This window comes from Hyposmocoma kahamanoa, unplaced genomic scaffold (genome assembly GCF_003589595.1).
Source record: "Hyposmocoma kahamanoa isolate Upper Pololo Valley unplaced genomic scaffold, ASM358959v1 63, whole genome shotgun sequence".
Taxonomy (NCBI): Eukaryota; Metazoa; Arthropoda; class Insecta; order Lepidoptera; family Cosmopterigidae; genus Hyposmocoma; species Hyposmocoma kahamanoa.
Genome location: NW_020653851.1, coordinates 7323973 through 7347020, shown reverse-complemented (window position 1 = coordinate 7347020; position 23048 = coordinate 7323973). Strand labels below are relative to the sequence as shown.

Here is a 23048-nt window from a genome sequence, read left to right as displayed (position 1 = left end):
TAGATGAGTACATACAGAATAACAATCTCAGTACAGAGTATTTAAAAAACCGACCTCAAAAGTTCGTGGAATTACATCTATTGGCCAAGTTTTTATATTGAAATCGGTTACTGGAAAGTGCGCGAAACCGGATTCATCCCCTACTTTGCCACCCTTAGAGGTGAAATATTTTCTTCAAATTTAAATGGGACCACTGACGTGCCCACACCACAAATGCCAGTATTCTCGCGTAACATAAATACAAAAAAAAACATACAGTCGAATTGAGAACCTCCTCCTTTTTTTGAAGTTGGTTAATTATATAACCAGCGTAACACTGAACATTACTTATTATACGGCAGCATTCATAAGTGGTTGTCGTAGTACCAATACCTATTTCTACAATCACCATATTATTTATTTTTATTCAAATCTGTGTTTATTAGATCTCTGTACCTTTTTCATTCTCTGTCTATACATGAGTAGATATTATAATATTAAATAGTACACTCAGCCACAGATTAAGCTACACAAACTAAAGGTAAAGGTATTTTCGACATTATCTTTCGACAACCAAATTGATGTCTTAAATGTGGCCCACCATACTAAAATTCTCAACGGTTGTATAGCAATTAAGTTACATCTTACGTATGTGTTGAACAAAATTTCAATAGTTTATTCTGTATCTATTTATAATTTAACATCTATACATGCAAATAGTATTTCTAGTTATTGAAATGTTACTTGATTCTTTTCAATAAACTTTTTTTAACAAATTAAAAATTACGTACTTTGTTTTTCTTACCATAACATTGCGCACAGCTTTTTCTTGTTGTTTACTCTACAGATAAGCCTACCAGTTCTCGGAATATTGTTTTCAAAGTTTTTTAACTTGTCAATAACATGCAATACTAACAAAGTAAAGAACTGCATACAAGTTTAGGAGGAACATGTGAAATCATTTTAGTTTTCTGATCACCATCCAATTTTTTTTGTAAGCGTTAAGTATTATTATTATACAATTTTATGAAACAAAAAATTGTTGAAAAAATTTTCTTTTAAAATTTTTTTTTTAATAATCAAGTGACGTGACGAACAAGTCGTGTGCCTGATGGTAAGCTACACGCATGTCCTTATCAGTTGCAGTGCCACTCAGAGCTTTAAATCGCAAAGATCTGAAGGGCACTGCCAGTGCGCCTTTCACCCTGAGACATAAGTTGACAAGTCCCATGTGCCTGTAATTTCACCAGCACCCTTACCCTTCAAAACCAGAACACAGTAATTACTGCTTGGCGGCAGAAAAAAAATTAAAACTAAATTTTTAAAATTGTATATTACTACTAATTAAAAATATATGAGCTTGGTAAAAGGTTTTATAGGTCCAACATAAGAAGTAGGTACTTTCAAACTACGTATGCATTGTATGCCATTTTTTGTAATGGTATTAATTTTATTGAAAACATATTCATTTTTTTTTGAAAACTGCACATTTGTGACACGGGTTCTACTCGAACGTTTTAAATCATTAGATCTATAGGTTTTTGGAATAAAAAAAAAGCCTATACCGTCGTTGCGCGTGCAAAACCGCTGAAGAGCACTTCACGATTTTACAGGAAGAATAAAAAACTTAATATCTTAGCCATTTTACCGACTGAACTCTGTAGCTACTTCTTTGCTATTCACTTTGTAGAAAAATAATGTAAGTTTACCCATAGGTAACTTGTTTAGATTCCGGATAAAGTCACTAATGCGGTTTTGTAGTAACAAATTACAGAAAAAGTAGTACACCGTTAGGTGCGCGGGATTGAAATGAAACATTTTATTAAAGGTTTGATTTTGTTATGACTGAAGAGCAAAAGTGGCAGAGAGTAAGAAGGCTTTTGTCCTTCTCTAGGACAGTACAGGGTCATAATATAAAATAACAAAAAAGGTTCTAAAACAAACATCTTCTTAGACCAAAAAAGTATTACCAGATAAACAATAAATTATTACTGTTCGTAGTGAAAATACATACAAATTTTTTAAAAATAAACCAAAAAGAATGTAAGTTCTCGTGGTTAACATGTGATTAAATCTTGTAGTTCGAAAATATGTGTAATTAAGACTATAAAAAAAACAGTCTCATAAGCTCTCTGAAAATCACAGCAGCTTAATTTTGTTAAATGTCTTGCACAAATATAATTAAAAGGTAGTGTCTTGCTCTGTAGCCACGCCACACTATTTTACGCCGCCCTATTTTTTTTATTATGATATTACCCACTATAATACACAGCTGACGTACATAACTTTGCGTCATAACCCTGACAGGCGTGCTTTATTTCAGAAAACTCGTCGAGCTGTGCTGATGCTGTAGTCGAGGTTTTGCGTTTGGGTATGGAGTGTTACATACCATACTCTGATGTACCTAATGAACCCCAAGGTCGTCCATGGTTTAACGCTGATTGTAGTTGTGCTTAAGCACTTAAACAGTCCTCGTACCAAGCTTGGGCAGATGCTCGACTACGTAAACTCCGAATACCTACTCAAAATTTGAAGAAAGCTTTTAATAAGGCCACCAAGAAGTGCAAAAGTGTGTTACGTTATAGGGCTAAGTTCGACCATGTGCGCCGCATAGGGGCCAAGCTTGTTTCTTATCCAGCAGGCAGCAAATCCTTTTGGTCCCTGGCCAAAGCGGTCGAATCTAACTTTTGTCGCCCATCTTTGCCACCTCTGCTAAGGCCGGATGGCTCACTGGCTCATACTGCGGAAGAGTAGGCGAATCTTTTTGCCTCACTCTTTGCAGAGAGTTCGCGTTTGGATGCCGCAGGGAACCTACCACCTACACCTCAGGCTGGCTTCACTATTTGTTTGTGCACCAATTCGCAACTTAGAACTCTGCGAAATCTAGACGTAAATAAAGCTAGCGGGCCAGATGGAATTCCAGCAATAGACCTGCGTAACTGTGCGCCAGAGTTGTCTCCTGTTCTCACACGCCTACGCGTGTACCGCCTCTCACTTGAGATTGGTGTAGTTCCCAGGTCGTGGAAGCTTGCAAACATGCAACCTGTATCGAAAAAGTGAAGCAGAGCTGACTCTGTCAACTATAGACCTATCTCAGTCACTTTCATTCTCTGCAAGACTATGGAACGTGTACGCAACAACCGTCTCCTGTCGCACCTTGAAGACAACGACCTCCTTAGTGATCGCCGTACGGATTCCGACGACGATCTACTGGGGATTTTCTTGTGTATGCCTGTCATATATGGAGCGAGGCTATAGAAAAACAAGGCGAAGCCCTTGCAGTGTCTTTAGACCAAAGCCTTTGACAGGGTCTGGCACACAAGCCTTTTAAGTAAGCTTCTCTCTTATGGGCTTCCCACTGACCTTTGCAATTGGATCTCGGATTTCTTGAGTGAACGTTCGATTCGAGTGGTCTTACAAGGCTACTCTTCCGAACATATGGCGATAGAGTTCCTTAGGGTTCCATACTGTCTGCAACTCTCTTTCTGCTGCATATCAATGATATGTTAATTCCAGGTGCCTGTGTTATAACTTCTTCATTAATTTGGTAAATACGCGGACTTGCGGCCAATTTCAGCAATGCTACTGTTTCGCGGTATTGTTTCGATGGCGAAAATGAGGTTTCTTAGGGTCGTATTCTAGAACTCTACTCAATGCTCAAGTCAGGATTGCAATTGAAACACAAGCACTGGAAATACGACCCTAATGGCAGGAACTTGAGTATGATTTCTAGTGCTTGAAATCATACTCAAATCCTGACTTGAGCATTGAGTAGAGTTCTAGAATACGACCCTTAGAGGCGAATTCAAATTCTGTGAGATCTAGCTTAAGCGAATTAGCGTTAAGTATCTGTTGGCGCGATATTTCAATTTTGTACCTTTTGCTGTTACGCAGTATTTACAAACTGCTCTTCCGCGGTTTTGCACGCGCAACAACGATACAGCACACTGCGCTGCGTGAGCAGTGGCAACCACAGACATATATCTGTTATATATATATATACACTATGGTTGGTAGATCTATGGATATAATTGACACTGTAAATGTCTTCTGCAAAATAATAAAAATGCTTGGATTATGTTAATATTAGTTTATTTCATTGGCGACGAGGAGTAACCAAACAAAATGAATAAGGAACAATTCCAAGAATTTCTACAATTACAAAAAAATCAGCAACAACAGATTTCGGACATTTTGCAACAACTTGTGTTGCAGCAACGACCAGCAGTGGAGCTCCCCACGCCAGCAACACCTGGCACGGAACCTACCAGCTCGGCAAGCAGCAACAAGTACACAATTATTAAAAGTTTCAAATGCGACACTTTTAACCCTGCGACTGTATCGGTAGAAAAATTTTTAGATTTTTTTCGAAGCCAAATGTGACATATGGGCCGTAAGTGATAATGACACAAGGAAAGAATTATTATTTTCATGTATGTCTCCTGAGATATTTCACGACCTAAAAATAGCACTCGTTCCTAACTTTGGAAACAGTTCCTACAATGACATTAAGTCTAAACTACTCGATTTACATCGAACTAAAGTTACGAGGTATAAAGCACTAACTGAATTTTGGAGTTGCGTACGAGACCACAACGAGACTATGGAACAGTATGCTAACAGGCTAAAGAAACTCGCCAGCGATTGTGGCTACAAGGACACAATGTTTCAACGTCAATTGCGCGATCGATTTGCTACCGGCTTAAATCACCCTCAACTAGAAGTGGACCTAAAACAGAAATGGCCAGACCTTCAAGAGACTTACGACGGAAAACTTGTAGAGGTTACTTTCGATCAATTCTTTGCAGTAGCTCAGTCCAGAGAGTTAGCAGAAGGTGATGCTGATAGTAGCATGCCCGCTACCGCTAATAAAGTAAAAGCAAGAACAAGTACAGGACGTCACTATAAACAATGTACGTTTCTACGCAAACTAAGTCCAAACCAGTGCCGTCGATGTGGTGCACAAGAGAGACATAGGCTAAACGTTTGCAAGGCAAAAGACCATACATGCGATGAATGCCACATACAAGGTCATTTTGAAAGTTGCTGTATAAAGTCTGGTAGGGCATATTTAGCGAGCACCGCGACAGAAAAGAAACAACCAACCAATTATAGTAACAAACTGCATAAAATTAAGCACAATGCACACAATGATGGAAGTTCATCACAGTCTTTTGACACGAGTTCGGATGAAAGTGATGATGTCTTCAAGGTTGAACGCAAGAGAAACAAGGACAGCAAGAGAATTGATGTAACCGTCAACGGTGTCAGTTGCACATTCGATTGGGACCCAGGATCCGTGTACTCCATTATTAGCACAAATTTCTGGAAGCGGATCGGAGAACCCTCTCTAACCAAGGCACCGAAGCTACGAGCTTATGGGAACCTTAAGCTCAAACCAAAAGGTCTCACCGACGTAACCGTTGAAATCATGGGAGAGCGGAAAATATTACCTGTTGTGGTTATGGAAGACGCCAATCCAATGCTTTTTGGCCTCCAGTGGAGCGAGATGTATAAAATGACATTCCCAGAGCCAGTCTATTCGGTTAAACCCATTCAACACACCACTACGCTTAAACAGGTACTTTCAACCTTTTCATCCCTTTTTGATAATAAACTAGGAAAAGTTAAAAATTATGAAGTCAACATTCATATAAAACCTGGGGCAGTACCTAAACATGTCCCTGCTCGACCAGTTAAGTTTTCCATGCGTAAGAACATAGAAATTGAACTTCAACGTTTAGTTGACGAAGGAATCGTGACTAAAGTTGATCCAAATGTCACGCCATTAGAATGGGCTACACCCACAGTGAATGTCGTAAAAACAAATGGCCAAATCCGAATTTGCGGTGATTTTCGTAGCACTATTAATCCTGTTATTGTCACTCATTCTCACCCAGTCCCACTCTTTGACCAGCTACGACAAAATCTGGCAAATGGAGCCAAATTTTCGAAAATAGATTTAAGGGATGCGTACTTGCAATTTGAAATAGCTCCAGAGTCGAAACAGTACCTGACAATCTCTACGCACAAAGGATATTATCAATACAATAGGATGCCATTTGGAATCTCAACAGCTCCTTCAATTTTCCAACATTACTTGGATGAACTTTTGGACGGTGTACCAAATGTCGCAGTGTATTTTGACGACATTGCCTTAACAGGGAAAAATGACATTGAACACCTCCAAACACTATCGACCGTGTTTAGCAAACTAGATAAGGCGGGCTTAAAAGTCAATTTAAAGAAATGTTCATTTTTCCAGACAGAGATTGAATACCTTGGGCACACAATTACTAAAGACGGAATTAGGCCGACGAAATCGAAAATTGATGCAATAATGAAAGCGACACCGCCCACTAACGCCCAAGAACTGCGGTCGTTCTTAGGTCTTATAAATTTTTACGAGAAATTTATACCTCACCTACATAGTGTCTGCGCAGATCTGCATGCATTGACTGGTGGTCGCCGGAAGTGGCAATGGACCGTCAAAGAAAATACGAGTTTTAAGAACGCAAAAGATCTTATTAGTAAATCGAAACCGCTTGTTGCTTTTGACGAAAAGCGCCCATTGTATTTAGCCTGCGATGCCTCGGAAAAAGGTGTGGGTGCCGTCCTATATCATAAATCGGCAGACAAAATTCAACCTATCGTTTTTGCTTCAAGGAAACTAAGACCAGCGGAAACTAAATATTCAGTTATTGACCGAGAAGCTTTAGCAATATTTTTTGGAATCCAAAAGTTTGATCAATATTTACGTGGTACCAAATTCATACTTAGCACTGATCATAAGCCATTGATTCACGTTTTGGGACCACAACGTAACTTGCCGAAAATTGTCAATAACCGTCTAGTGCGTTGGGCTTTAATCATTGGAGGGTATGACTACGATATAGTTTTTACAAAAGGGCATCTAAATTTTATGGCTGATTTTCTTTCTAGGATGCCCAATCCAGAAGATAAACCGTCTAATGCAGAATTGACAGTACACAGAGTGGTAGCTCAGTTGCAGCATGAAAGAGTTTCGGATATTGCGTTAACAGAGGACAGTGTACGAGGCGCGACAAGGAAGGACCCTTTGCTTAAACAGGTATCAGAGTACATTAAGACCGGCTGGCGTGAAAATTTTTATTCAGATGACTTAAAGCCCTATGCTCGGAAGCGCACTGAGTTGTCCATTGAAAATAAGATATTAATGTGGCAAGGTCGAATAGTAATACCGAACACCCTGAGAAAGGCCACCTTGGAATATCTGCATACAGGACACCCAGGCATATCCGCAATGAGAGCGCTAGCACGTTTTTACGTATGGTGGCCGTCCATTGACGATGACATTGAGGAGTACATTAAACGTTGTCGCAAATGCCAAGAGAATCGGCCGAACAACGCTGAATTGCCTATATACTCGTGGTCCGTTCCTGACAACCCGTGGGAAAGGCTACACATTGATTTTGCAGGCCCGTTCGAGGGAAAATATTGGTTTGTCTTAGCAGATGCGTTTTCGAAATGGGTCGAAATTAAACCCATGAACCAGATAACCACTTCTAAACTGTGTGAAGAGTTAGATTCCATTTTCACCACCTTCGGCTTCCCTCAATTCTTGGTTTCTGACAATGGACCACAGTTTACTTCTCAGGAATTTCAAGACTATTGTAGAGACAAGGGTATTCTACACATAAAATCATCCCCGTACCATCCCCGGACTAACGGTTTGGCTGAACGTCTGGTTCGCACTTTCAAATCCAGGCTATCATCAAGTGCCAGTGACCATCTCACCTTGAAAAGACGACTAGAAAATTTCCTTTTTTCCTACCGCATAACACCTCATTCCACCACCGGTAAGAGCCCAGGACAACTTATGTTCGGACGTCAGCTGCATTGTATTTTGGATAACGCACGCCCTAACTCTAAAAAGGCCCTGCAGCATAGGCAGATACAGGCTAATATAAATTCAGAAAATTTAACACCATGTTTTAGATCGGGGGACAGCGTGTTTGTCCGAGCCCGGGATGGGTCACGATGGGAACCTGCTACCATATCCAGACGTACGCATAGATACTCGTACACCGTAGACACAGCCAATGGGGTAGAAAGGAGATATCATGCTGACCAAGTGCGTTCCCGCTTAGCCGACCATATCAGTCCAGTTTCTACTGATGGCTCTCAGGCCACACACGACCCGCATCATATAAACACCAGTGAGGTGGAACCCCTTGCAAGTTCGTCAGGAACGCAGAACTCAGCTACCACCCCAATGCGGCCATGCGCTGCTACTACGCATTCGCCACCTACCACGGCGTCCCTACAGCAAGCATCAAAGCGCCATGAGCGCACCATCAGGCGACCTCGGCGGCTTATCGAGGAGATGTTGTAAATTGTAGGGATGGACGAATGTTATATATATATATACACTATGGTTGGTAGATCTATGGATATAATTGACACTGTAAATGTCTTCTGCAAAATAATAAAAATGCTTGGATTATGTTAATATTAGTTTATTTCAATATCTATGTTTGTGGTGACAACAAACATTTTATTTATATTTATATAATGTATATTTTAACACTCAGTGATACTAAAAGAAAAGTCCTAAAAACATATTTTACTTTTTCACCAAAGACAGGGAGTAAAGAAACATCATAATATTTATTTATTGTAAATTTGTAAATATTAGTACAGTCAAGAGCATATCAAGTTTGACACTTTGTACTTTGGACCAGTCTTATCGTAAGCGGCACAGAATTGGATTTAAGTCTTAATTGTCAATCTTTTTCGTGCTCTTGACCCTGTACATACCTATTCGGATGTCGATGAAAAGAAAATCGTCCGTAAAGTCTCGAACGCCTTTCAGGGACACGTCCTTCGTCAATGAAAAATACGACTGCACACAGCACAAGATCGCAATCGAAAATGGACAATTTGATTTAGTATTATTTTAGTTGTGACTGCGATTGTATATGTATTGATGATTTTATATGTACCTATATAACATATGAAACAGCAGCCTCAGAATCCAAAGGCCACTTCATCTAATCAAATTATTTAATCCAGTTTTTAAAAAAAATCGCTTTCGCGCTCTTCTCTACACTTTTGGGTAAAAAATCATTGGGTAAAACTCGCTAGTCTAAAATCCAAACTCTGCCTTTGAAACAACATTATAATTTATATTTGACTATGAACAATGCTTTTTTCTTAAAAAAAAAGATTAAAAATATTTTTTATGAACTTGGCCGTGAACTATACTGTGTATTGATGAATCCAGAGCCAAGAAAAAATAACAAAAAAAGTCAAACCGTCATGGCTGAATGAAGTGTTGACGGCCTGTCAATTTTTATAGTGAAATTCTTTTATTTTTGCCATGACTAATAATTTGTGAGTTGTGAATAACTAATAAACTGTACCAGTAAAATTGTTCTAATGAACTAATGTGACTTCCATCATGAACGGGTTAAGTTTTAATGAACTCTGTTGCTTGTTTTGTTGTCCGCCATGTCCAGGTAAAATTGCGGCTAAGCTTGCATTTTTACCACCAGAACCCACGTATGCATTCGCACCCGATGAAACAGGATCGAAATTTTCATTGACTCTCACAGAACGAGCAGAATGGCAGTACTCAGAACGAGAGAAAGAAAATATTGAAGGCTTCTACTCGAGAACAACGCGAGGCAACAGAATAGCTTGCATCTTTGTTCGCTGCAGCGCCAACGCTCGCTTTACGATATTGTTCTCTCACGGCAATGCTGTAGATCTGGGACAGATGAGTAGTTTCTATTTAGGGTTAGGTACTAGGATAAATTGTAATATATTCAGCTATGACTACTCTGGTTATGGTGTGAGTGGTGGGAAACCGTCAGAAAAGAATCTTTATGCGGATATTGACGCTGCATGGCAGGCGTTACGAACGAGGTTCGGCATCAGCCCAGAGAACATAATCCTGTATGGGCAGAGCATTGGGACAGTACCTACAGTGGACCTGGCGGCACGCTATGAAGTTGGCGCCGTGGTACTGCACTCGCCACTCATGTCTGGCATGAGAGTTGCATTCCCCAATACCAAGAGAACATGGTTCTTTGATGCTTTTCCCAGGTAAGTTAAAAATTTATTGATTTGTTTAGTATAATGTAGTTTATTTGAAAATTATCTATTTCAATTAATGGTTAAAGCTCTAACCCATAAAGTGTATGAGTAACTCATTAACACTGCTATGTCCGCCAAACAAACCTCCGAATGTATTAATCACTTTTGTTTGTTCTTTGATTAGATCTATTTGAAACTGTTTTACAGTTAATTTGATAAGATGAACATGTAACTTTATCACATGACTGATGTATTTACTAATTACAAAACAGCTGTTATTATTATTTTTCTAAACAAACGTCTTACAGCAGGATACATTGTCTACATGAAATGAGGAACTAAAACTTTATCAAAACACTTAAACAAATTTATCACAACAGTTAATTAAGGAGCTAAAAATTATTATTTAGGTAGAAAATGTTTGCTAAGACTTAAATTTAGATAATTAATTTAAACACTGATTAGATAGCTTTTTTTTGGTAAAAAAACAAAGTAGGTCATACATTATTTTGTTGTTCAATACAATTTACTACTGAAAAACAATAATGCTAACATTCGTGTCATTAGAATTCTTGTTCCACTCAAATGAAAGTTGTTTGTAGATAATGGTTTAATGTTTAATTTGAAAACATGTCCCACTCTCATTTAGAACTTGTTTTTGTGTAATAATGCACAAATATCATGATGTAAGTTGTGTGGAATCCTAGTTAACTATTCGTATTACATGATATACTGCAGGTTGCACTGGTGTAAACATCCAATTGTATATGCAGTCACACTACTTAATTGTCTTTACATGTAATGAGTGTCATGCTTTCACCACTTAATGTGCATGTGAAGTCCTAGATAACAATCAGACCTTCAAATCGAACTTTCTGAAGATTTTTTCTGTCCTTTTTTTTGGGTGTTTGTCAATTAGGTTTATAAAAGTAAAAGTTATTGGCTTAAAGTGGTATGTCACAGACAAAATTTTTTGCATGAGTATATGTCGCATTTTTTTAATATACCAAGTGACGGGACGAACAAGTTGTGCGCCAGGTGGTAAGCAACACGGCTGTATGGACAGGTGCAGTGTCACTTGAAAACTTTCAATCACAAAGATCTGAGGGATACTGCCACTGTGCTTATCATACTGACACATAAATTTAAAAATCACATGTGCCTGTAATTTCACCAGCACCTTTACCCTCTAAACAAACAAAAACATCTGAAACACAGTAATGCTCATATGACTGCTTGGCAGCAGAAATAGTTAAGGTGGCAGTATTTCCCTGGATGAACTCTCACAAGGAGCTCTACTGCTACTAATTGCATGATCAATCTCCACAAATATGCAATATTTGATTGAACTTATTATATAACTGTAGACACTGGTAAATAAAATTGACTCCATGTAGTACAGGTGTGTGTATTTTTTATGCCCTGTTATAGCAAATGTAGTTTTGTAAAATTCCTTTAAAAATAAAATTATATAAAAGAAACATTTCAACACTTTTTTCAATTGATTTCATCTTGTTCTTTTTAAATCAATAAACCCAGTATCTTCGACGTCAAAAGACGCGCTAACAATAACATTAGTTATTGTTGCCTTTGTTGTTGTTTTTAAAACCAAAATTTAAGAACTTGTTACATTTAATTGTCTATATTTTTATATTGCACAAATGAAATGGAGTGATCATTTACTTAAGTGGAAAACATAATGGTTGATTCATGCCAACACTTTTAAATAAAAACAGAAACATGATGTGTAACCTTAATAAAAACATTTTTAATATTTCATTGCAAGATATGGATGTTAAACTTTATTTTCATGGTAATATAATTTATATGTGTTATTGTTGTTATGGAACAATACACTGTTATAGTTTGTGATAGAAAAATAAATTCATGCATTAGATTTAGCCTCTACACTATAACAAGATCTGATATTGTTACATTATGTAAGATAGTTTACTTATATGTAAAATAAAGTTGTAATTTCTAACAGTTTACAATGTGTTTATTTCAATCTAAATAAGATTAATTAGGTGTGTTAGTTGTTGTATGTAGACACAAAATGTCTTCTCTGGATGAATATAGTTGGCTGGTGTATTGGATGAATAGAAGAAACTGATTATATACCATGGTACTTAAATTAAAAAAAACATCAGTTCATTTCAATAAAATTGAGAATTCATGGCCATTGAGCATTCATAATTGTTTATTGTGACTGTCAGCTGTCAGCTGCACCTTATGGCAAGTGTTCACTTATCAGAATAGGGTCGTATACAAAGTCCATGATTTTCATCACTTCAAATACCGACATTTGTCGCCTATGCTGCAATATAACTGAAAACTATTGCGTGGGATGCGTGTGTACCGAAAACTGGACGTACAACCTACACTTTCAAGACACTCCCACATGAAGCACTAGACAGAGCATTTGGAAAGTAGGCTTAATTCAATACACTCATAAATACAATGAATGAATGTAAATGCTTGCTATTAGAAAATTATTAAATAATTTTTTTTTAAAAGAACTCATATTATAAAGAAAAATTATATATATGCATTAATACAAAGACTAAAATGAGGTCACTAGCACCTTTAACTATATGGTTTTAATTTACCCATATTGCATTATAGTTTTGTGTAAAATTAGTCCTTAGAATGTATGTTTTATATACAGTTTTATTGAATAGTTGAAGTAGTAATCTGTGGGCGTGGGTGAAGGGAAGGATGTCATTGATAACACTGCATGTAAATATAACAATGAAAACACAATGATTTGGGGTCATTCATATTGACTGGCATTGTATATTATTGAAGTGTATGTTAAATGAATGAATTGAATAAAACACAATTATGTGCAGTGAGTACTTCGTGACTGGGTTTTATATCTATCAGTTATTTACCTTTGGTTGAAAGGTGAAGTTAAAATCAATGAACTAATGTTACTAATAATAGTTACAAATAACTGCTGTATCCCTATAAGACACGCAAACTGGATGGGTAAAGTTACTGTATTTTTATATACCCAGTAATGTATTTTTGTTAACTTTATTTCAGCATTGACAAAATTCCAAAGGTGACCTCTCCAGTCCTTGTAATCCATGGCACTGAAGATGAGGTGATCGACTTCTCCCATGGGCTTGCCATTTACGAGCGCTGTCCACGTGCCGTGGAGCCCCTTTGGGTTGAGGTAATTATCTTTTTCTTATTTACATAGTACGAGTACCCCTACTTGATGATAAGGAACCTGCTAACTATATTATCATATTTTACTTTTTTTTATGTACATTTGTAAAAAAAACTATAAATGTACTTTCAGGGCGCGGGGCACAATGACGTCGAACTCTTCAATCAATATTTGGAGAGGTTGAAACGTTTTGTTTCAGTGGAATTGCTCAACTGACAAAGACTGCCGGCCACAGGCCAGACAACTCAAGGTATATTTTTCTTACTAACAATATGTGAGACTCATAATCTGTGTAATAATTCTTAACTGGAATTTCTGATAAATCCATCCATTTACAGGAGACGACCAAAATCCAGTATCGACATTGAGCTCCGGCACTTCCAGTTCAGCGACAGAGAGACTCCTCTAGCTAGCGGGGGCCGGGCCCAGTCGGGCCGGCCCCAACAAAAATTCGGCTAACGCGAATAGCGCTACCAGCCCCCATATTCATAGAGACAAAACCAAAACTTCCGACAATACAGAGGATCGCTCCGGGGAGCCCAACAACCCCATTGCGATTTCCCACAACATCAGCATAAACGTGACAGACGCGGACTCGCCACACGGAGTGCGGCGCCGCATTCACCTGCGATCACTAAGCGACGTGACGCCGGCCAGTCGCGCCGCCACGCCGCGCGCGCGTTCGCACTCCGAAAGGCCGTGCGCCTCGCCCTCACCGTCGCCATCGCCCAGCCATACGCTAGCGCCGCGCCCCGAGCGCGCGGTGGTCAGCGCCCGCACGTCGCCCGCCGCCTCGCGCGAGCGCCTCAACCTCGCCGCGCCGGCCACAGGCCCCAGCACCCCCCGCCTGCGCCATCGTACGCACACTGTCTCCGTGCTTGGGGACCCTTGGCGCAAGATGAACGACCTCGACCTGGGTAGCGCTGCAACCCGGCCGCGACCCAAAGCCGGACAGGCGTCATTGGATGCCACTCGCACCTTCGACCCTTGGGTGAAGAAACCAGCGCTTCGTCCCGCTGCCGATTTCGGCCACGATCGGATTGCGCCAAAAGACGATACTATTCGACCGGAATCTGACGTGGAAAGTAAGCGCGACGGAACATTTAGGCGGGGGAAACTGGAGAGAAAGCCGGCCGTGGTTTGTGAAACTTGTGGGAACGAAAGTTGCGAGTGCTGGCGTCCGCGTAGTCCCGGTTGCCCGAGAACGCCGCGTGCACAGCGGTCGTTGGGCGCGCCGGCGGCAGTCGGGACGACCGGCGCGAACACGCGTTGCACGTGCGAGCCGCGCTCACCGCGGCCATCGCCATCGCGTCTAGCCCCACGCCAGCCGGTGCGCGCTCTCTCCGACGACGAGGGCCACCCGCGTCGCCTTTATAAGTCTGCTTCGCAAAAAATGATATGTATGACGATAGAAACTGAGTGCGTGACGAAAACGGCAGATCCCCTTCTAGAGACCACTTGTTAAATTATTGCTTGAATCGTGTACAACACTCGCTGGCTTATCGTTGTCGCATTCAGAATAGCTCTTAGAACTGCATCCACCGGTTAATAGCCAGTGGAGAGGAGACTTTCGTGCTGTGTACGGTATGTGTGTCGTCTCATTTCGATGTATGAGTATTATTAGTACGAATTTTTGTATCCCCTTTTAGTAGTAAGATTTCAAAATTATAATTGTATCATATTCATTATTGAGAGGAAGATGTGTTTGTATGTTACGGTATATGATAAATATGGATGTTTTGTATTCATAATTTAAATTACGTTTTACTTCGCGAGGTTGTGCATAAATACGAATCGGCATTCGTACGTACGCGCGCTGCTACCCTACTTTGAGTTTACTAGTTCAGGAGCGCGCTGCAGGCTGAAATGTACTACAATGTTGTTTATAATATAATGGGTCTTTATCATGTAATAATATATCTAGTTCCTATATTAATTTTACATCAGTAACTATCTAATGAAGCGAAGCGCACAATTAGAATTTTGTATTTTTCTTTTTATGTACTTGCTATTTCAGATATATGTACAGGTAGACATAGTTACTCAATGGAATTCGCGTTACATAATGTTATTGAAAATTAAATCCATTAAATGTGAATAGGAGATAAACAAATTTCTAAACATATTGTACATTCATTAGTTGGCAAGATTCTTTCTGGACCAATATATTTGAAATGCTATCATTTTGTGCATTCTAAATCTAGCCTACAAATTATTTTGTGTTTGTATACTTAATAACGTAGACAAAAAACGTTTTATGATCTTAGTTTGTGGAAGTGAAGAACAGATGAAATTGTTTTAATGATAAAGAGCTTGGTTTGACAGATATTTCAAAATAAAAGTTTGTAATAGGGCAAAGAAAGCGCCTACTATATTTTAATCGTGTTTCAATCTATTTTTTATTTTAAACTACTATGGGCTTCCAACTACCTTAAATATCTGTGAAGTTCTTTATCATCAATGATTTGGGATAAGACTGAACTTAAATTGATAGAGGTTGCATTTCATTACACTAGCAAAATTTCAAAGGTGCAATTATATTCCAATGACGAAATCAAAATCTTGTTGCCGATAGATAGCTGTATAAAACTTGTGTGCACAATGTAATAATTCATTTCATCCTCTCTCATCCTCACAAGGATGCCACGACAGTGAATCATAATGGTACTTACTATATTGGCAAGATTATAAGAATTCGACTTAATATACCAATGGATGTAGTTTTTTTTTCTGTTACATCACGCCAACTGCACCTTTCGCGTCAAATGACGCCATTGTATACCTTAATTTCATAATTTGATTATCATTAATTGGCGTGTAGCTATGAAAAGCACACATATAATTTTAAGATAGGTGTACAGGTACATGTTTGTTAAGTGAAAATAGTGGAGTCATATCTCAATCTTCTATTTTATAAGTAAATATATTAAACCGGTTTAATAGCAATTCTATAGTTTAGTAAACAGGGATACAACGATTCAACAAGCTCATCATTTAAGAGTAATTATTTCTCAGAGATTTGACTCCACCGTTACCTATCGCATTTTTAAGTCCTCATGAACCATTACAATATGAAAGTGAAAATGAAAAATGTAATAGATGTAAATCCTTAGTGTATAATCAATTCATTTTAAGTACTTGCAAATGTGTGTAATAATATAATACAGGGAGTTGCATCATGTACATTGTACATGCCAAACGGCTACGTGAATTAGTATCCTTTATTTTAATTAGAAACATATAGTACCAAATTCCATTGTAAATTTTCATTGTCTATAATTCCCTTATTTTACTATATTGGTCATAATTAATTTGTGCAGCCACACTGTATGGAGGGACTCCCACTCATTAAACCACTGCAGTGCCATTTCTTACAACAGATACTCATTTTGTGATTTTCAAATGTACTTATTTCAAAAATTTGTATGCAAGATGGACTTTCTTATTTGTGTTACATGAATTATTTTCATTAGAACTAGAAGTATATTATCTCTACTTTAAATTGTAACTTGTAACATAACAGGTAATTTTTAATAAATTAAAGTGCACATATCTTATATTTTGCTTTTATTACCATTTTTACCCATTCGTGATTTACAAAAATAATATTAAATAACATTTCTACCTTTATTACTATACTCAATAACAATAGGCACTGATATACAGGGTTATTTGTAAAATGTTAACAACGGCGCAGAACATCACTATCATAAACAACAACTTTTGTTCCATGACTTACAAAACATATTGTACTATCTGACACTTTAGATCTGTATTTGGTATAAGTTCAAACAAGCAAGCGTCCTGCGCGAGGAGTTCCACCCCCGCACCGTTTAGAGCGAGCTATGTTTATTTTTGTATGAAAGCAAAATCGGATGAATTATTAAGTCATGGACCAAAAATTGTGGTTTATGACATTGGTAACATAGGCCTGAGAAGTTAGTATTTTACAAATAACCCTGTTTAAATGCAACATAGTTTATAATTTATCATATTACAATGCACATCACAACAATTTAATGAAAATGGTGGACACTAGGTCAAATTTTCAAAGAGCATTTTGCTTGTAATATAGAACAATTTTTTTAAATATATTATTGATGACAAAGAACCTAGAAATGTGTTATTTGTGTTTATGTGTGAGATTTACGAGATTATGTAAATACCGTTATGTAGTATGTATGTAGTTATATAAATAGACAGCTATGTAAATACTACTGTAACAGCCACAAAATCAAAGTTTCACGGGATTACTACTCTTTTCGTGCTGTTCAATTAAACAGAAAGCAATACTGACGGCCGGTTATTGGTTGATACTTAAACTTCATGCCATTGTACCATCGGGGTAGGTAGAGACAACAGTCTTCCACTTGCTACGGTCCTGACACATATCCTTTGCCTTATCAACATGCATCAGTGCTTTCATATCCGCTCGTAGGTCAAGGGTACTCTTGACCTGGCCCTTTAGAACTGCCTCAGTTTGGTTACAGTAAGTTCGCCCTAGTTGGTCCTTACTAACTTGCCCGGTCACGCTCGCATCGTAAATGTGTTTTGTCAAACTTCTTTCATTCTTCTCTTCACAAACCCGAACTATCTAAGCATCCCTATCTTTATCACTAGACATCTTCCACTCCGCAACGCTCTCTTATCACATTGTTCCGTAATTTATCCATCAGAATCTCTCCAGCCGTACTTCTCAAAGCTCTCATTTCTACTGCATTAATTTTACTTTCGTGATTCTTCTGCCAAACCCAACATTTTCGTAGGAATCAGCACCAAATAGTTTTATTAATATTTACAACTTTATCCTACTTTTCGGTACAGGGCCTCTCACAGGAGTAAATATTTACATATTTTTTTATACTTAGCACAAAAAACCGGGTTTCCTACTTAAGATAGAATGCCGTTTGATCGAAGTTAATTGCTCGAAAACTTTGGCGATTGTCCATTTGACCCATAAATCGTGAGCTCTAAGGTTTGCCGCATGGAAATCTCGAAAGAACATTTGCTCTAACGATCAACAGCCAACAAAGTGATTTCTCGAAAAAGGAGACAGCCTCTTGTTCACACCTTGAAATGAGATAAAAATACAAAATACGCATTGACTTACATTTATTTGTAAGTCAATGAAAATACGACATAAAATATAGGTAACTAAAATTTTCGAGAAATGAGGATGATGATTAGAGGATGTTCTTTCGAGATTTCGATGCATCGATGTGGCAAACCTTAAAGCTCACGATTCTTTGGTCAAATGGACAGTCGAGCCGTTTTCGAGCAATTAATGTTTGATGAAGCGGCATTCTATCTCAAGTAGGAAACCAAAAAACCTGGTCTAATCAATTTTGTTTTACTTTTATGAAGTTTGACACCATTTCAGCAACTTGTTCAGAAGATTTTAAAACAAAAGCATGTTCAATGTCTACTTCTTTCATTTGTAGATGGGGCTGGAAAATTCTCAGGTCATCCATGTAATGAACTGGTGCCCACCCATCTTTGTTGCTGTAGATTACATTAGTTAAATTCTTTACTTTATCCAATGCTACTGTGTTAAGCACAGTAACTGTGTCCATTTCATCATAAGCCAAAAATAACACTTTCTCCCCTACTTTAGGATTCAAATATTTCAATATCCTATCAGCATAATGAGGTGGCAGAGAATTAAACTTTAAATATAATCCGATTACATACAAACGAAGCCACAGAGGTAATAATGAAACTAGGCTGAACATCATTACTAAAAAAATATTAATTCTCCGCAGAACTTTGTTCAAAAATTTACCATTTCTACTTTCAGCCATTTTTTGTAAAGTAGGGAACAATAAATTTATTGAAGAAACTTTCTTAGAGATAGATTCATTGATGTTTAATAATTCTAGAATGAGCCAGGCTCCTATAGAATGCCCAACCAAGTGTATTTTGCTCTTCTTATCAACATAGTTGATCATAAGGTCAAGTTTGTGTGCCAGTTGACCTTGGAGATTAAATAGCTCTTTATTTCCATCAAGGTTATTGGACTCGCTATCTGGGACCTCTACGTGTCCTGCTTGACCTGGAAAACAACATTTGTTTTTATGGAATAAAATCTGGTCAGACCATTTACCAGATGAAAAATGGTTACTGACTATAACTTAATTATCTATTTTCAATAAAAACCAGGCACACGCATGTTAAACTTCGGTGTGACAAACTGAAATTGCTTATTTTAGCTAAATCAATATCAGTTTCTAAAGTATCTAGTAGGTAATTCTATTTCTCTCTCTCTCTATTGCATATATTTAATTTATTTTATTTAAATATTTAACAACTTATGGATCTTTTATTGGACCCAACAATTTATAGGCATAGCATACACTCTGGCTAAGCTTACACTGCTGAAAGAGAGCACACACCTCTCCTGACACAGTACGGCTGTTGAGTATTCAAAAGCCCTGATGCCCTGAATAATAATAACATTAGGATAAAAAAATTACCCCCAAGTAGGTTTACTACAGAGACTATTACACAGGTAAAATTATAAGGGCAAATACTCAAATATTATGGACAATATAATCTTTGTACCCTTGGTATAATAAAGCCACATGTGATCATACATCAAAAGGGCTTTTATCACATGGAACTTAAAGTAATAATAATTGTACTCCACAGAACATAATAGTATGTATATATCAAAATTTTATATTAACTCTCCTATTTAAGATAGATTGACTAATTTCATTTGTTGAATCTTTAAATTTGTGTATAATATTTAAACATCTGTCCCATCACTTGGTATTACAATAAAAATTACTGTCAAATTTGACCAATTCAAAAGACAATGTCAATACGAAGCTTCACTTGCATGATGCATCTTTTATTTTGGTTGAGTATTACTTATTTGACAGTAATTATTTCTGATGGATGTTGAATGGAGAATAGCAGTAGACCCCCTGGAAAGTTGTAATTTTGCAAATGTAACCTTATTAAACCCATAGTGTGTCTTTATGAGTAACATTGCGATAAAGACGATCTTATGTCGCCTATGACAAGATATAAGTCTCCTCTGAGAAAAAATAGTGTGTCTGGGTCTACTATACTGAGCCAAAATAAATTGAGAACTTCACACACACATTTAAACAGAGATCTTTACGAACTTTCTCTGACATGTAGGCAACTTTTTCTACTTGATTGTGGTTAATAATCTTAGACTATGCCTCTAAGCTAATAATACACACAGCACATCAAGCTACACATTGATGGATTTTGTTCCGTTTGCATTGCACTGGAGGCGATATTCAACAAAAGGGTATATGATTTGCTTGATGTGCTTGTGATTTTTTGTAATTACAATATGCTTACCAACAATACACACAGGAAGGTTTGTGGATTTATGTAGTTCCTTGCCAAACTCTATATAAAAATCTGGAAAGCCCGGATTCCCAGTGATACAAATTATGACATCTGATCCATTGCAATCAAACGGATGACCCCATGTAAACAATTGGGTTTGAACGTTGTTTAAAATTTTGTAAGTACTCTGCATCATTATGAACTAACTTCAACGAACACACAAGGTTTACGATAATAATATTATTATCTTATTTTTTAATTTAATCTTATCGACACAAACTAATTGTATTAAAATGTTATATAGATTAGTGCTTCAAACCCAACATTTGAGTTGATATAATACAAAATGTATCCTTTGGAAATGCCTTAAAATACTTTGGAAATTGGAAGAGGCCAAGGCACAGACCACAAACCTAGAAATATAATTAAAGGTTGATAACGGTATTGCAAAAAGACAGTCGTAAAAATTAATTATTCCTACCTGTCAAATCGAACAAAGTCAAAGTTAACATTACATTACCAGTGTCAGTGTTGCCAGACTTTTGTGAAGTTTCAAGTTAATTCACATCCTAAATATCGCCGAGTCGCGGCGCCGATCACTTTTTAATCGCCGCACAACCCTCGAAGTAAACAAAATGGTGAAAAATCGCCTAATCTCGTAATTTATACCGATTTTTCCAAAGCCTTCGACAAAATTTGTCATTCTACGCTTTTGGGTAAATTATCAGAGTTCGGTATACACGGAGACCTACTTAGATGGCTATGTTCTTATATCTCTAATCGAAGTCAAGCTGTGGCTTTGAAGGGCTATACTTCTAGATTCCTTGAAATTTCTTCGGGCATCCCGCAGGGCTCCCACTTAGGTCCATTCCTTTTCACAATATACATTAATGACGTTGGTTCTTGTTTTCATGACTCACATCATCTGCTTTATGCAGATGACACGAAGGTCTTTAAAGTTATTTCTACCCCTGAGGATTGCCTAAAGTTGCAATCAGACTTGCAAAGATTTGTAAATTATTGTGAAAAGGATAAACTGTTTTTAAATTCTGATAAGTGTTTTGTTATATCCTTTACTCGTAAACATAACTCTATAAACTATGACTACGTTCTTTCTGATAATAAAATCAAGCGTGTTCATGAAATTAGAGATCTCGGGGTGATACTAGATGCCAAGCTGCATTTTAGAAGTCATATAGATAATATAATTTCCAGAGCTTATAAGCAGATTTACGTCTCACTAGACCATTTAGTAATGTATTTACATACAAAATTTTATATTATGCTTTCGTTCGATCTCTATTAGAATTCGCATGCGTTGTATGGTGTCCCCAATATGCAGTTCATATTGCTCGCATTGAAAAGCTTCAGAACAAATTTCTGAAATCATTAGACTACCGTACCGGAAACTGTTTTATTGACTACCAAACATCTGCCAAAAGATACAATATTGATTCACTAGTCAGCAGACGTGTCTTTTTGGATGAAGTTTTTCTATATAAAATAATTAATGGTAACATTGACTCATCTTCTTTATTACAACTAATTAACTTTAGTGTCCCAAGAATCTCCTCGCGTTACAAAGAAACCTTTTATTGCAATCCTAGTTCTGCAAATTACGCCAAAAACACTTTTATTAGACGTTCTTGTAAGTTTTATAACGATAAGTTGAAAGATGTCGACTTTTTTGTACATCTTTAGTTAGTTATAGACAAAAAGTGGGCGATATTATTTTTCACAGATTACCCTAAACTTGAAACATACTTCTTTGGCATTACTTGCGCTCGAAGTACCATTCTCCCTATCTAGTATTTACCTTTCTAATATTTATATGTATTTTTTTGTTAAGTTACCATTGCAGTGTACATATTCTATTCCATTCTAAATTTATATTTGTGTTAAATTTATGGAGCAGCTTGGTCTTTTTGTAGTTTATCGTTTTATATTATGTAAATCTTGTATGTGACCGTTTGTTTTCCTGAATAAAATAAAATAAAAAAAATAAATAAAATAAAATCTCGCGCCACTGACGAATGTTGCCTAGACCACAAATTAGAAGACAGAAGGCATGGTAGTCGATACAAACGCGCGATTGCATAGATATCGATATAAGCGCGATTGCATCGGTCGCTTATGTTGAATAATTATTTACGAAAAGTCTGTATAAATTCATGCACAATATTTTGTTTTGTTAATTTCAAAGTGAAATTAATAAATACATTAAATAAATAAATTAGTTAATTAATTTAAAACGTGTATTGTGTTTGTATATCGTTTGCATCGCTGCTTAAAATCGCGCGCGTGTGTAAATGTAGACTTTTCGCGACTGCATCGCGTTTACATTGCTGCTAAAAGTCGCCGTCTGTAACCACTCTTATCTATCAGCGATACAAAGACTGCTATTATATTATTGCTATACAATACGTAGTATCTCTTAATAGTTTTTGGTGATACACACAGCCACAAATTAGAAAGATACGTG

At 37.3% G+C, this 23048-nt stretch overlaps 3 protein-coding genes across 3 annotated transcripts; 2 read left to right on the top strand and 1 right to left on the bottom strand.

The window, feature by feature from the left end:
• The first annotated feature begins 4582 nt into the window (after positions 1–4582).
• Positions 4583–8353, top strand: LOC113229938 (uncharacterized protein K02A2.6-like). The gene has a single exon (XM_026463629.1). It carries the CDS (start codon positions 4583–4585, stop codon positions 8351–8353), a length of 3771 nt encoding a protein of 1256 aa, XP_026319414.1.
• Positions 8354–9300: 947 nt separating this feature from the next.
• On the top strand, positions 9301–14696 carry LOC113230182 (alpha/beta hydrolase domain-containing protein 17B). Its single transcript, XM_026463991.1, has 4 exons — positions 9301–10068; positions 13108–13240; positions 13370–13487; positions 13576–14696. The coding sequence occupies exons 1-3, from the start codon at positions 9422–9424 to the stop codon at positions 13451–13453; spliced, it is 864 nt and encodes a 287-aa protein (XP_026319776.1). The 5' UTR covers positions 9301–9421; the 3' UTR covers positions 13454–13487; positions 13576–14696.
• Positions 14697–18279: 3583 nt separating this feature from the next.
• On the bottom strand, positions 18280–20974 carry LOC113230421 (lipid droplet-associated hydrolase). The gene is made up of 2 exons (XM_026464350.1): positions 20576–20974; positions 18280–19289 (listed from the first exon to the last, which is right to left on the bottom strand). The coding sequence occupies exons 1-2, from the start codon at positions 20760–20762 to the stop codon at positions 18577–18579; spliced, it is 900 nt and encodes a 299-aa protein (XP_026320135.1). The 5' UTR covers positions 20763–20974; the 3' UTR covers positions 18280–18576.
• Between the last annotated feature and the right edge of the window lie 2074 nt (positions 20975–23048).

Coding starts and splice junctions, on each gene's coding strand:
- LOC113229938 (XM_026463629.1), top strand. CDS start 4,583: ATGGAACAGTATGCTAACAGGCTAAAGAAACTCGCCAGCGATTGTGGC.
- LOC113230421 (XM_026464350.1), bottom strand. CDS start 20,762: ATGATGCAGAGTACTTACAAAATTTTAAACAACGTTCAAACCCAATTG. Junction 19,290..20,575: donor CCTTCCTGTGTGTATTGTTG/GTAAGCATATTG, acceptor GTTGTTTTCCAG/GTCAAGCAGGACACGTAGAG.
- LOC113230182 (XM_026463991.1), top strand. CDS start 9,422: ATGAACGGGTTAAGTTTTAATGAACTCTGTTGCTTGTTTTGTTGTCCG. Junction 10,069..13,107: donor TTCTTTGATGCTTTTCCCAG/GTAAGTTAAAAA, acceptor ACTTTATTTCAG/CATTGACAAAATTCCAAAGG. Junction 13,241..13,369: donor TGGAGCCCCTTTGGGTTGAG/GTAATTATCTTT, acceptor ATGTACTTTCAG/GGCGCGGGGCACAATGACGT.